The sequence below is a fragment of the Bos javanicus genome, chromosome 24 (assembly GCF_032452875.1).
Source record: "Bos javanicus breed banteng chromosome 24, ARS-OSU_banteng_1.0, whole genome shotgun sequence".
Classification (NCBI taxonomy): Eukaryota; Metazoa; Chordata; class Mammalia; order Artiodactyla; family Bovidae; genus Bos; species Bos javanicus.
Window position 1 is genome coordinate 52,949,763 of NC_083891.1, and position 14,046 is coordinate 52,963,808.

A 14,046-nucleotide genomic window follows, 5' to 3' on the forward strand; every position below is an offset into this window, starting at 1 on the left:
AGAAATGCATGGGAGTGCAGAATCTCTTTGATATCCTGTTTTCATTGCCTTTGCCTATATACGCAGAAGTGGGATGGCTAGATTATATGGTTGTACAATTTTTAATTTCCTAAGGTATTTGCATACTGTTTTCTATAGTGGCTACATCATTTTATATTTCCACCAACAGTGCAAAAGTGTTTTCCTTCCTCCACATCCTCACAAACACTTAGCTCTTTTTTATTTTAGCCATGGTAACAGAGGTGAGGTGATACCTTGTTGTCGTTTGATTTGCATTTCCCTAGTGATTAGTAATGCTGAGCACCTTTTCATGTATCTGTTGGTCTTTTGTATATCTTCTTTGGAACAATGTCCATTCAATTCCTCTGCGCACTTTTTTAATCATGGTGTTTGTGTTTTTGTTTTTGAGTTGTGTGAGTTTGTGTATATTTTGGATATTAACCAGTTAATCAGAGATTTGGTTCGTAAGCATTTCCTTCCCTTCCCTTTTCGTTTTCTTTCTTTGTAGCCGCATTTTAATTGGATATAGTTCCATTTACTTATTGTTGCTGTTGTTGCCTTTGCTTTTGGTATCAAACCAAAAAAAAAATCATTGCCAAGATCAATGTCTAAGTTTTCTTCCAGGAGTTTCACAGTTCTTGGTCTTATGTTCAAGCCTTTAACCCAGTTTATTTTTGAATATGGTACAAGATAAGGGTTCAGGTTCACTCACTCACAGTGACTATTATTCAGTTTTCCCAGCACCTTTTATTGAAGAGACTGCTCCCTCCCCTTGGTGTATTATTGGATTTCTTTTTAAATATTAGTTGATTTTATACTTGGGGATATATTTAGGCTCGCAGTTCTGTCCCTGAGGTCTGTGTCTGTGTTTAGGCCAATACTATACTGTTTTAATTACTATAGTTTTGTAGTATAGCTTGAAATCAGAAACTATGGTGCCTCCAGCTTTGTTCTTAGGTTTACTTTTGGTTCATAAGTTCCATGCAGATTTTAGGTTTGTTTTTTTTTTCTTTTTCTATTTCTGTAAAGATGACATTGGGATTACAGTAGGGATTGATTGAATATATAGATGGCTATGGGTAGTAGTTTTAACAATATTAATTCTTCCAACCCATGAACACAGACTATCTTTCCATTTTTTGTGGCTTGTTCAATTTCTTTTATCAAAGTAGTAGATTTCAGTATACAACTGTTTCACTTCCTCAGTTAAATTTATTCCTAAGTATTTTGTTCTTTTTGATGCTCCTGTAAATGAGATTGTTTTCTTAATTTCTCTGATAGTCTGTTGTTAGTATATCAAAATGCAACTGATTTCTGTATATTGATTTTGTATCCTGAGAGTAGTATTTGTTTCAAAGAATGTACAAATGGAGAGAGATTCTCAAGCTATTATATGCACCCTGGTGATTTTTCCTGTGCTATTTGGCTTTTTTCCCCTTCAAGCACAGCATTTTAAAATCGATTTTATGGCATTCTTCTCTTAGTTACGAACAGGTGACTCAGCATCTCCTGTGAGATAGGATATTTCGTAATAGATAAGATGGTAACAGCAATAAAATATATTTGTGGAGTAGCTATATTTTTTCCAAGCCAACAGGGACAGCTCTAAGAAATCATAAATTGTCTAGATGTAGCAAGGTTAGAATTAAAAGGCATCAAAAATCTGCCAAGAGAGAATTAGATTTATTTTTCTTCTTCTCACTGCACATCATGTCTAGAGAATAGAGTTGTGTGCAAAAACTCAAAGAAAAAAAGTCCTCCAGACCACATTGAAGGAATTTAAATAAAGGTGTGAGAAGTCCAACACCTCCAAATTTCTGAATCCCAAAACAACTAGGACGATAATTGTAGTCAAAGGATTCAGATCACACAAGTCCCTTCTTCAATTTCTGAATTGCACTACCCCCAAGAGAAGAGAGGTTTACAGTTTTAGTTTAGTTTTCTTCTCATTGCTTCATTGTTCATTTATATTCTCTTACTGTAAAAGGAAGTGTCAGAATGGCCTTTATCTGTTCATTCCAGCAAGACTGAGATAGCCAAAGTTCACTACTTTGGAAATTAACTATTTCATTCGTGGGTGTTCCCGTAAATTCTTTTCCATTTTTAAAAGCATCATCTCCTTCTGAAAACCCAACATCCCATTGACTCCTTCCTTTCTCTCCTGATCTGGTACAGCATGCAAAACTGTCTCATTAAACCATGGGGAAAAGGATTCCAGAAGTTAAATTTCAATGAAAAGGAAAACAACTGAACTAGTATAGAATTTCGTTCCATCTGTGGTTAAGGATCACAGATTCGTTTATTCCTTTGTTTAGTCTCAAACCACTGTGGTGCAGGATTTTGACAGTGGACGAGGCTATGCGTACCTGGGGTCAGAGGGCAAATCTCTGTATCTTCTACTCGATTTTGTTATGACTCTGAAAACTGCTCTAAAAATTAAGGTCTGTTCTACAATGAAAAGGTGAAGCGGGGGAGTAGGGAGTGAGAAAGAGGAAGGAAGGAAGGAGGGCAAGCAGGAAGGGAGAAAAATGTAGTCTCCTTAGTTGATTTTTATTTTAATTTGCTTAAAAGTAATATTATTAAATACATTTAAAATTCTATTACTATTACATAACATATAATATGAACGTAAAATAGATCATGTATTATATGAATTTATGCAAATTAAGGATTCCTAACATAATTTTTTGTTTAATAATTCGTGAACCTCATCTAAAATCAAAAGGCATTGACAGTCTACTCCTGGCCAAGATACCATAGATTTTTTTAAATATAAGATATATTCAGTCCTTCTTCAAGTATTTTTTTTGACCAAAGCTATGTGCAGTGCAAAAGGGATAGGAACTGATATGTGTTTCCATGTGATTGCTTTGAAAAGAAATACATAAAACAAGCATCCTCTTTTCTAGGAAACTAAGTATTCTCTAAATCACTGTCAGAAACAGTTAACTTCCATCCATTCAGTATCAGTTTCTAAATGCCTTGGAGAACACTAAACATCCCAGTTCTGTCTCAAGCAGAAAACATTTCACGTCTCTGGCTGGAGATGTCTTATTAGTCACCTTGAAAAACAGCAAAAGGCACACGTAGGAAAAGAAACATTTTGACTGTGGGAAATGGAGCAACTCTCCTTTCTCAAAAGTTATCACAAAGACCTTTGAGTTTGAGAGACTCACTAAATCCCTGCCCCCAAAAAGGACACTAATAAAGCTGAATTTCTCCCCTCCCATAACAAATGGAAAGATATAGGATACAGTGCATTTGCATAACACATATTCGGTGATCCACGCAGAAAGGTTTATACAGTTGTGATGGACAAATATTTCTTCTTCCTTTTAATAGCTTCAGTTTTGCTCTTCACATCCGTGGGCAAAGGAACTGGCCGTGGGGGAACAACAAAAAGAGATGTATTTTGAAAACTTCAAACAATCATCTGTAGATCTCTTTTCTACAAGTCAGTATAAAATTGGGGCCTCCATTTCCTCCCGTTTGGAACAGGTGCTAGAGGCAATGATGCCCACTGCTGTCTTCAGTGTTGGCATTGTCTCAGTGAAAACACCAGTCTCCTTTCTCCAGGTTGTCGTTCTCCCGCGCCTCTCTCCCAGATTGGAAATCAGTTAACGGATGGAACTTGCCATCAATAAAACCAGAACAGTGGAGTTCTTGGATCTTTCTCTAGGGTCTTAAAAAAAAAACAAAACTAGCTATAAGGAATTGGGGTTACCCAGGATTACTGCATGATGTTGTTCTTCTGAGATTGAGTGAATTTGGTTCATGTCTTGAAGTATCTTTGTTTAGTTATTCATCTGCTATATTTCTTTCAAGGCAATCTGAGATAGAAGGAAAATCCTCATTTCCGTTTTTACAATACTTTTGCCAGTTATTTTGTAGCAATTATTTATGTGTTGACATTAATTATTATAAATTGCCTTGAGATTTGACTCTGCTGTATAACTATGCTATTTGCACAATGAATTCCTAGTATCTCATTTGAAAATGAGTGCCTTGCCAGGACCTATTTGATTCTCACTTTAGTCTGTGAATTTCAGGGAGGCTGCACTTTGTGAGCGAAAGGAGGTTTTCTTTGCTTTTGGAGCTCTTGGCACGGCTAAATGTCATGTCAGAGCGCCAGTCTGTTTCACTTAGGTGTCCGGAAGCTGGCACCTGAACTGGCCAAACAGGCTCAGATGAAATGAGAGCTTTCTCCAGTGGAGCAGTTGCTGTTGTGTTTGCTGGAGAGTTTCTTCACTGCCTTAAATGTCAGCCAATTCTAAAAGGCACTTTTTTTTTTTTTTTGCTCTATGCAAAATGTAAGTATTATGAATCACCTATGGAAAACCTATACTTTGCCATTGTATTAGGTATTAAGCAAAATTAACATTTTGAACAAAAAAAACAATCCTTTGTGCATTATTGATACATTCAATCTTAAGGCTGGACCCTCTCATTCCCACCTAGCACGTGAGGTTAGGCGCTCTCCTCTTCACTCCATGGCGTGAAACATTGATTTTGCTAAAGAGCTGGTCCAGTGGTACCAAACCATTATTACTTCCCTTGGTGCCAAGAACAAGACTGTGACGTTCCCAGTGGGAATCACGGTAGCCAACTGAAAACTTGGGAACTCAGCATTTTTATTTTCAAATATGTTAAAGAGAAGAGGAATGGTAGTGCCCACCTGCAAAATTCAATGAAGTCAACAGAATTCATGAGAAGCCTGAAGTTTTTAAGTAACTAAATTTTAGAAGACTAAAAAAATGCAAAGTTTTATCAAACCTATGATCATAATAATATTTTAATATAGCTCTCTTTCATTTCAAAAATGTAGAAGAAATAGAAAAGAAAAAATATGAAGGAAGGAATGAAGAAAAAAGATATCAAAAAATATTACTATCTCTGTAAAGACTAAAGCAGTTTTTAGAAATATGATATAGATTTACTGCAATCCATCTTCAATAGAATTACAGCAGATTTCTGAGAAAAATCATGAAATTTCTTCTCATGGAGAGGCATTTTTAATCTGATGTGCATGCATGCTAGTTGTGTCTGACTCTGTGACCCCATGGACTGTAGCACACCAGGCTCCTCTGTCCATGCAATTCTCCAGGTCAGAATACTGGAGTGGGTTGCCAATTCCTCCTCCAGGGGATCATCCTGAACCAAAGACTGAACCCTCATCTCCTGTGCCTTCTGCATTGCAGGTGGATTATTTACCCACTGAGCCATTGGGGAAACCCCTAATATGATGACAAGGACCCTTTAATAAAAACTAGCCCTTTGGTAATAAAAGAAAGACCTCATCGTTGGTTCTTGCAGCTGCTTCTCTCAATCTAAATCTAAGAGATACTGTATTTTTATTTGGGCAATTGACCATTTATTCCCTTAGATTAAATATGAGTCCAGAGTAAAACCTGCATAATTTTCTTTGTTTCTAAAACTATATTCTCAGTCACCTAATTATACCATCCTGATGGAACACAAGTTACACGCATATTCCTCTTTCCCTTTACATTCTTGAAAGCAGTTTAGCTCCTTTTAGCATCTACCTGAAGGTCCCTTTCCCTTTTGTCTTTGAGAACCAGCATCACCGAAGACTCACCTTAATGTTTTCCTTACAGCCCCACACTTTAACCTTGAGATTATATATGCACATACATACATGTCCATATTTGATAAGACATCCTAGCATAGAGATAAGGTACCACTCTTCAGACTGTGCTTGCCATCAGAGTTCTATCTAGTTTGCTTGATTACATTTTCCTTATTTGAAGAAATATTTTATCAAGTCTTTGCCCATTTTCTGGTTCCGAGTGCTACGTGGCTACATCTGTCCTTGGCCAACCCTGTGTCTTTCCTCCTCCATCTTTGAATGGGGTAAGCCTGAAGCCTGCTCAGTGACCCAGAGGACCTCTAATCCTTTTTGAATATAGAAAAATGAGCTTTAATATCAAATGCCCTCTACAGGCACATTTCACTGTTGCATATCTTTTATATCTTTAATCTCCACCCCCTTCAGCATTATCAAATTTTCTGTCTCCTCTGCCCTTTGCTGACCTCACTGAGCCTCCCAGAGAGGTGTCTCAGAATTATCTCACAAACTAATTATCTTGAGATATTACCTGCTTAGAAATTCTCTTTCAAAGGTAAGAGATTATCTTCTATTGCTGCATTTTTTTCCACCTTTACCCAATAGTACTTTCTTAAGAAATAATCAGAAATATTCTTCTTTGATCCACACTTATACCTACTATGAAGCTCTGTTCATTTTCAATTTAACTTGGATCTGTTGACTGAAGATGAATGCACAAAGTCAAATCACAGTGTTCTTAGCATGAAAAACTGCCTGGCCAAAATTTTAGTACAACTCAACTGTGTTCTTTGGAGAAAAAGGTGTGTTTCTACACGCAAAATTGTCCAAATAGCCAAAGGCTGTCACAAACAACTATGTGAAGCCTCTTCAACCATAGTAATCTGAATGAAAATTACAAGGTTTGCTATCAAAGGGGAAAAACTGCAATTCTGCATTCAGGCAACTTGTTTCAGCAAAGTCATCTCGCATGTAACTTCTTAGATTGATGGGCATCTATTTTGTTTCAGAAGATAACGACAATGGTTATTATTTGCATCATTTTATTAGCAATGCCTTGAGCACCCGGTAACTCTGCTGTGTTTGATAGCTGACATGGCATGTTTAAATCACAGAAAAATTGGCATATTGGCTAGTAGATAATAATGCAGCTGTAGCCTGGTTTGGTACATTGAATTTCACTGACATTGCTACTTATGAAAGGAGAAATAACTCTCTTTTCTCGCTCCATCACTTATGATTGCAGGGCCCAGACAATTCAGGCAATACAGTCAGCACTGTGTATCTTTTACTATTCATCCTGGAAGATACAGGCCTCTCCTACTGGGTCTGTTTCTTCTGTTTAAAGGGGCAGTGCTTAACACGTCCCATAAACACAAGAGGATAGTGGGATGCAGATGTTCTTAAATGTGAAGAATAGATTGGCCACATCCTGGCACAACTCTCTGAACTGTTCCAGTGACTTAGAGAAAGCCCACTTTGTTGGGGAATAATGAATGGCTTCTACTGTGTTTATTGCAGCGGTGAGCGAAGGACCAGCCACCCAACAGCCACCCATGTTGCCCCCAGCGCAGCCTGAGCATCCCAGCAGTGAGGAGGCACCCAGCAGAACCATCCCCACGGCCTGTGTTCGTCCAACTCACCCCCTCCGCAGCTTCGCCAACCCTTTGCTACCTCCGCCAATGAGTGCAATAGAACCGAAAGTCCCTTATACACCACTTCTGTCTCAGTCAGGTAAGTGCCCATTTGTCTGCATTTAGAAGCTTTGTTCTTGGTGGCTCTGTGTAAGTGCTGAGGCTTCCTGAGAAGGCTCGGATGTATCTTTCGGATGCTGATCACGTGCCCAGTGCACTCGTGTCTTTGGCTGATTTTTGTGGTGCAGCTTTTAAGTATTTGCCTCATAAGCAGCTGGCTGATTTGGTGCCTTTCATTCCTTTGGAAAGGGATTCATTGATGCTGAATATCAGTTCAGTACTTATAATATGTGCTATAGATATGCCCAATAGAGAATACTGGACTTTCTGCTACATGGGTTGTCAGATTTAAAGCTAGACTGCAAAATTAGAGTTCAAGGTACAGAAGTCTGTGAAAATCACTTTTTAGAGAAATGTATGTAAATCTCATAATTCTGTTTTGCTCCTTTCAATTGTCATCTCCCAGGGGTTCTTAGAGTTCCAAGGCCAGAAAGGAGCATCAAACCAGCATAGAGTCTAATCTCCTAATTTTAGAAATAAAGAAATATAGAAATAATATTAAATAAGTATTATAAGAGTATATAAGAAATAACAATAAAAAAATAGAAACCCAAACTTAGATAGGAATCAGTGTTTCCTTTCTAAGAAATGCAGATGCAGAGAGAAGAACCTGAGTCCCTAATTCCCAAGGCAGTGCTCATGCTGTTACCTTGGCTAGCATCCATTGGCTCCATTGAACCAGAGCTCCTTTTAGTTTCTGTTATGGATTAGGGAGAATCAGGGGGTGCAGAGATGGGGAGAGGAAGAGGAGGAGGAAGGAAGGTGGAGAAGGAAAAGAAAAAAGATGAGAAAGAGGAGGAGGGGAGCAGGGGAGGAGGAATAAATAGATAAGATGAAAGAAAGGTCAGTAGCTAGATAAGTAAGTACATAAAGAACTACATAGGGCTTAAAATTATTTGGGATATCGGCATCATTCTTGACAACCCCAGCATATTAGGCACAAGACAATTAAGTTCAATAATTCCGTGTAAAGCGAGATGCCCCCTTAATAGACACAGGTAGCTGCATGGACCAATCAGCCATTGTACAGATACCTTTGAGTTAGTTCTGTATTCAGCTACATACCCAGAGCAGTTTTAGCCACTACATTAGTGCACAAACCTGCTGACACTAGGAAAAATGAGGCTGCAATTATGAATCTTAAATTTATACTAACATTAAGACTCTATCTTGTTCCTGGCATCACGCCGATGGATTTGTGAGTATCTGGTTTCTCACCATTCGTGTGGAGTCTAGTATGGCTGCTCAGCTACCCAACTCTGGGAGGTGGAGTAGAACCCAGGAGGGCTGGGGACCTCCCTCCCTTGAGATGCGAGCTGCCTGTTGTGCCTGGGCAGAATGGGGTCTTCTCTGACACACAAGTTCACTGTAGGTCATGGTTTCATTTCACTGGAGATGGCTCTTCTAGCCCCAAAGAAGGCCACACTAGGATTTGAAGCAAGTCAGTATTGTCCAATCTCTTCTGCTAGCCACACATATATCCCACATACACATGATTTGGTGAATCTGCTACTTGATATTGCCCCAAAGCTGTGAGGTCTTTGCTATTTGAGACAGGAACAATTTGAAGCAAGAAAATTTATTTCAGGAAATTCCTGTGTCAAGAACATGCTGCCTGGTGATTTCTGGCTATACGCACTTTCCACTGAAATGCCAACTAAGGGAAATGATCTTGGAGGACACTGGTATTCAGGATAGATGGCAGGTTAATTGCGACTACTACTAATAACTAACCTTTATTGAACACGTGCTATGCGACCTATATGCTTCTGAAGGCTTGTAGTGTGCTATATGATCCTCAAAACCTTGTGAGGTTGTGCCTTTTTTAAACCTATTTCAAGGATAAGGAAATTGTAATAAAGAGCATTTAAATAGTATATTTAAATCTACACAGCTAGGGAGCAAGGCTTCTTTTCCCACTCTTTTTGATTGTAGAAAGCAGGGGTTCTGAACTTTTAGGAACTCATTTGTAACTCTTGGTTTATGTCTAACTCATTTAATGACAAAAGCAAAGATAATTTTTAAAGCCTATTAAATTAAATCAGTCTAAAGCTGATAAAAAGAAAAAAATGGGAAACATCTGAAATAATTCTGAGTTGGGAAATACCATTTTCTCACAAGGTTTGTTCCCTCGCATTTTGATGAGTGAGAGAAGATGAGAATTTTATCAGAAGCTTTTTCTACACCAATTTAAATGATTTCATGGTTTTTATTCTTCAATTTGGTACTCTGGTGTATCATATTGATTAAATAGTGGATATTGAAAAATCCTTGCATCCCTAGGATAAATCCCGCTTGATCAAGGTATATGATCCTTTTAATGTATTATTGGATTCTGTTTTGTAGTATTTTGTTGAGAATTTTCACATCTGTCTTTATCAGTGATATTGGCCTATAATTTTCCTTTTTTGTGTGACATCTTTGGTTTTCATTTCACAATGATGCTGGCCTCATAGAGTGAGTTCAGACGTATTCATTTTTCTGGAATTTTTTTGGATAGCTTCTGAACAATAGGTGTTAACTCTTCTCTAATGTTTGGTAGAATTCACTTGTGAAGCCATCTGGTCCTGAACTTTTACTTGTTGAGAATTTTTAAAATGCTGATTCAATTTCAGTGCTTGGAATGGGTCTGTTCATATTTTCTGTTTCTCCCTGGTTCAGTCTTGAGAGATTGTACCGTTCTGAGAATTCATCCATTTCTTCTAGAGATATTTAACTATTTTATCCTGAGAATACCAATTTTATAACACCAAGAAACTAAAATGCTGTAGTACTTTATATTGTTGATATTCTATTTTGAAGTAAAAGTGTTTTTATTTTAGGAACTGTGTTATGCAGAGAAAAAAAGATGGAAATGATATTCAAAAGTCCATTTTAAATGAAAATTCTGCAGTGGCAGTAATAGTGGGTTTGGAACACAAAATCTGGAAATAAACTGATGTTCCAAGTGACCTATAGTAACAAAAAATGACCCCCAAGTGACCCAGTGATCCCAATTTTAGAAAGAACACCCAATAAGAGGCAGAACAAAGCACTTATCATGGTCATTTACTAGTTTTTTTTTTATTATTATTATTCTAGTTACGTGAAACCAAAGCTGTCTAAAACAAAATATACTCAATGCAGCATGAATGAGTGTATTATATCTTTAAAAGATGGGTCAGAGAGGTTTTTCTTTTGTCTCTACACCTATTCTCTCAAATACTGAGCGTATTTGAAGAGCCTTTCTGTTCTAATGTCGTGTGGGCAAGATCTCATTTTCCTTTATTTCCCCTCCATATTTATAAGTCTACATTTATTTTAATATTGTTCTTATTTTAGTGGAATGATTTCTTATAAACTACCTTTTCTTTAAAATTTTCCAGTGTCTTTGACTTGCTGGGGGATTGATTTTGTATAAAACCATAGTTCCCCTTTAAATGCCATCCGCCCCCACTCACCTGAGGCCCACCCCCACTGTCACTGGGGCATTATTAAATGCCTTTCCCTTTTTGTCTTTCTCCATTGTCTCCCTGTGACTACTGTTACTGCATGATTTTCAAATAAGTTCTCCCTGCATTGCTCCTGACACATGGTAAGTAGTATGCTGTTAAGAAAGGGCTGATGTTTACTTATTCTAATAGAAACAGAAAATTAGCAGACTGACAAATGTATTAGCTGTGACATTAACTACATGCTTCTTATTCTAAAAGATGAAATACTTAGAGCTTTCGACAAATTTTAATTCTCAGAAAATCATTGCTTGAGTCAAACTGATGGATGATGTCAAGTCTTTCTCTTTTTGGGTTAAAAACAATACCTCAAGTAATTTTACTCTGAGTTTCATAATAAAAGACCGCATAATTACTAATGAATTTATCTTTACTTACTACAAGTAGTTACTTTAGATATGGTAATGTGAGGTATCACCGTAATTTTGAAATATCATACCCAATGAGAAGCCCCTTCTGGTTTGAAATCATTTAAATTAGGATCGGGGAAGAAGTTCTTTTTTCTTCTCAGGTTCCTGTGTATGGTTTTTCTTGGGCAGTATTATCGACCTGTGCCTCAGCTTGCCTCCCAAAAAGGCACGCAAAGCTATGTTTGCAGTAGTTTTATATGATTTATTTGTTATTTAGTCACTCAGTCGTGTCTGACTCTGCAACCTCACGGACTGCAGCACACCAAGCTTCCCTGTCCTTCACCAACTCCCAGAGTTTCCTCAAACTCATGCCCATTGAGTCAGTGATGTCATCCAACCATCTCACCCTCTGTTGTCCCCTTCTCCGCATAATGTGCAGCAATGGTATCCCTGCAGTTGCACAGAGATTTGCAGGATTTCTATAATAAATGGTAATTAGAAAGCCATCCTATTATCATAATGACTGACGTTCTACCTCTACCTACCTGAAAACAGAGATTATTCCATCATTTATGTTTTCCTTCCACGATTAGAAATTTAGCTTTACTACACTCAGGGAGCCTGGTGGGCTGCCATCTATGGGGTCGCACAGAGTCGGACACGACTGAAGTGACTTAGCATAGCATAGCATAGGGCGTTTTATGGTATTTCTTACAATTTGATCATCACCTCATGATAAAGTGGTTCCATTTCTTAATGCTTCACCTATAGATGTGAATAACTGTGTGGTCTTTACACATATCAGGGAGGCTGCAAATACTACATTTTGCAAATCACAGATGTGGCCATATAAGTGATTTGGCTTAGTCTCCTTTCAGATTAAATAGAAAATGCTTGATGGAGCATTGGGCTTATGGCCTTATAGATCTGACATAAATTCTACAAAGGGCCAAGATAGGCTATTTTTTTTTTCCTTCACTAGTGAAAATTCCTTTTAGCTGTGAACTGATCAGCTGCACTTTAAATGAACCTGGATTAGGGGACCATTTGTCTTGCAAGGCTGTAATTCTAAAGGGAAAGAAAATGTGACCTCTTAAATAGTGACTTTTATATTGTAGTGCTGTTTTACAACACTGGTCTCCTGGAGTTCTTGCATCTTTGTAAAGCTGTATGCATGCTTCATTGTCATCCATTTACACACTGCATCTCCACATGTTTTTATTTATAAAGGGAAAACCAGGACATCCTCTTTTCAGTCTTCTAGGGATCAATATGTCAGTGGACATGACAAGACCAAAACTCACTTCATTGTACTGCGAAATTGAGTTTGATTTTCCCTCTGCAAATTGTGGCATGTGCTTCAATTTGTCTGAGGGTTGGGGACAAGGAGTGGGTGGAGGTGGCTGACAGCGGGCAGAAAAGGCATTTGATTTGTATTTTATGGCTGGCTGGGAAATCATGTGTTCCTGCTATAACCTGATCTTTTTGGCAGGCCTCATTTCTGTAAATATGCTGTCACACAGAACTGCCGATAAATTACTGTAATACATTAGTTCAGTTCCTTCCCTGAGCCACATGTGCACCACCGTTGTGGGTGTTCATCAGGATTCCACCTGAGTGTTCCATTTTGCTGAAATCAGCCATGGGCAAAGGTCTTGGGGGGTCAGACATTCTTCAGCAGGTAGAACAAGAAGGTCACTTTCCAGGCCAGTCAGAGCAAATAAATCATTGGCACAGTTAAGTAGGAGAGATGTGTTGATTTGATGTTATTGGAGCCGATACCATCAATCAGTTTCAGAGGAGAAAATTACACCGCCCCCTACTATGCTGTATCTCATGTGTAAGCTCAGCTCTCTGTATGTTTTTGTTTTTTGTGCTTGGGCAGGCGGTTGCTTTCTTTGTAGGTACCTTCTAAATTGTCCTATCCTCATGTCTAACAGATTAGTTTTTTAATAGGTGAAATTTGATTTGATTTGATTTGGTCTAGTCATTCTAAATTACTCCTTGGTAAAATGTAGTTGGCTCTTCCCTGGTGGCTAAGACAGTAAAGAATCTGACTGCAATGCAGAAGACCCAGGTTCAATCCCTGGGTCAGGATGGTACTTGTAGTAAAGAACCTGCCTACCAGTGCAGGAGACATAAGTGACGTGTGTTTGATCCATGGGTCAGGAGGATCCCCTGGAGAAGGGCATGGCAACCCATTCCAGTATTATTGCCTGGAGAATCCCATGGACAGAGGAGCCTGGCGGGCTACAGTCCAAAGGGCGCAAAGAGTCAGACACGACTGATGCGACTTAACATGCACACAAAATGCAATTAAGTCAAATTTGCTTTATATGTCACCAATATTTGTAACACTGAAACCTACTTGATGTTTTAATAAAATACTTTTTCCTTTAGCATGGTGTTCCAGGATTTAGGAAAAATCTCTGCTAACTGCCTCAAAGAGAGGAATTTCTAGAAGCAACTTTAGGAAACTTTATAAGTAAGCCATGTGACTGGTACCTCACTTATAAATAACAAAACTGAAGCCCAAAAAGGTTAAGTGGCTCGCCCAAGGTTAAGAGTTGAGCTGTTGGTCAAGTTTACAGAATTCAGAGAGATAGAACACTGAAGAAAAAGCAAGCATTTTAGCTAGCATGTAGTGATGCGAGTAGCTATTTTAGATTGACTTTTTTTTTGTACAGTTGGGTTTCTAGGATGATTCTAGTTATTAAATATCCCTCAGAAAGAATTGGTTGATAGAAGGCAGGTTGAATTATTTAGCTTAGTATCTGAGTAAATGTTTTCTTCTTTTATGTAGACTAGATGGAGAAAGGGAGATACTAAGCCAGGAACTCTGAAATAGCTCCTATTAAACTCAACTG

General features: G+C 38.1%; 1 protein-coding gene across 2 annotated transcripts in view; it reads left to right on the top strand.

Moving 5' to 3' along the window:
- DCC (DCC netrin 1 receptor) overlaps positions 1–14,046 on the top strand; it is a 1,302,902-nt gene that overhangs the window by 1,241,972 nt on the left and 46,884 nt on the right. For both annotated transcript variants that reach the window (XM_061400228.1, XM_061400229.1), the window contains exon 27: positions 7,106–7,318. In XM_061400228.1, coding sequence (XP_061256212.1) covers positions 7,106–7,318 — 213 coding nt within the window. The remainder of the gene's footprint in view (positions 1–7,105; positions 7,319–14,046) is intronic.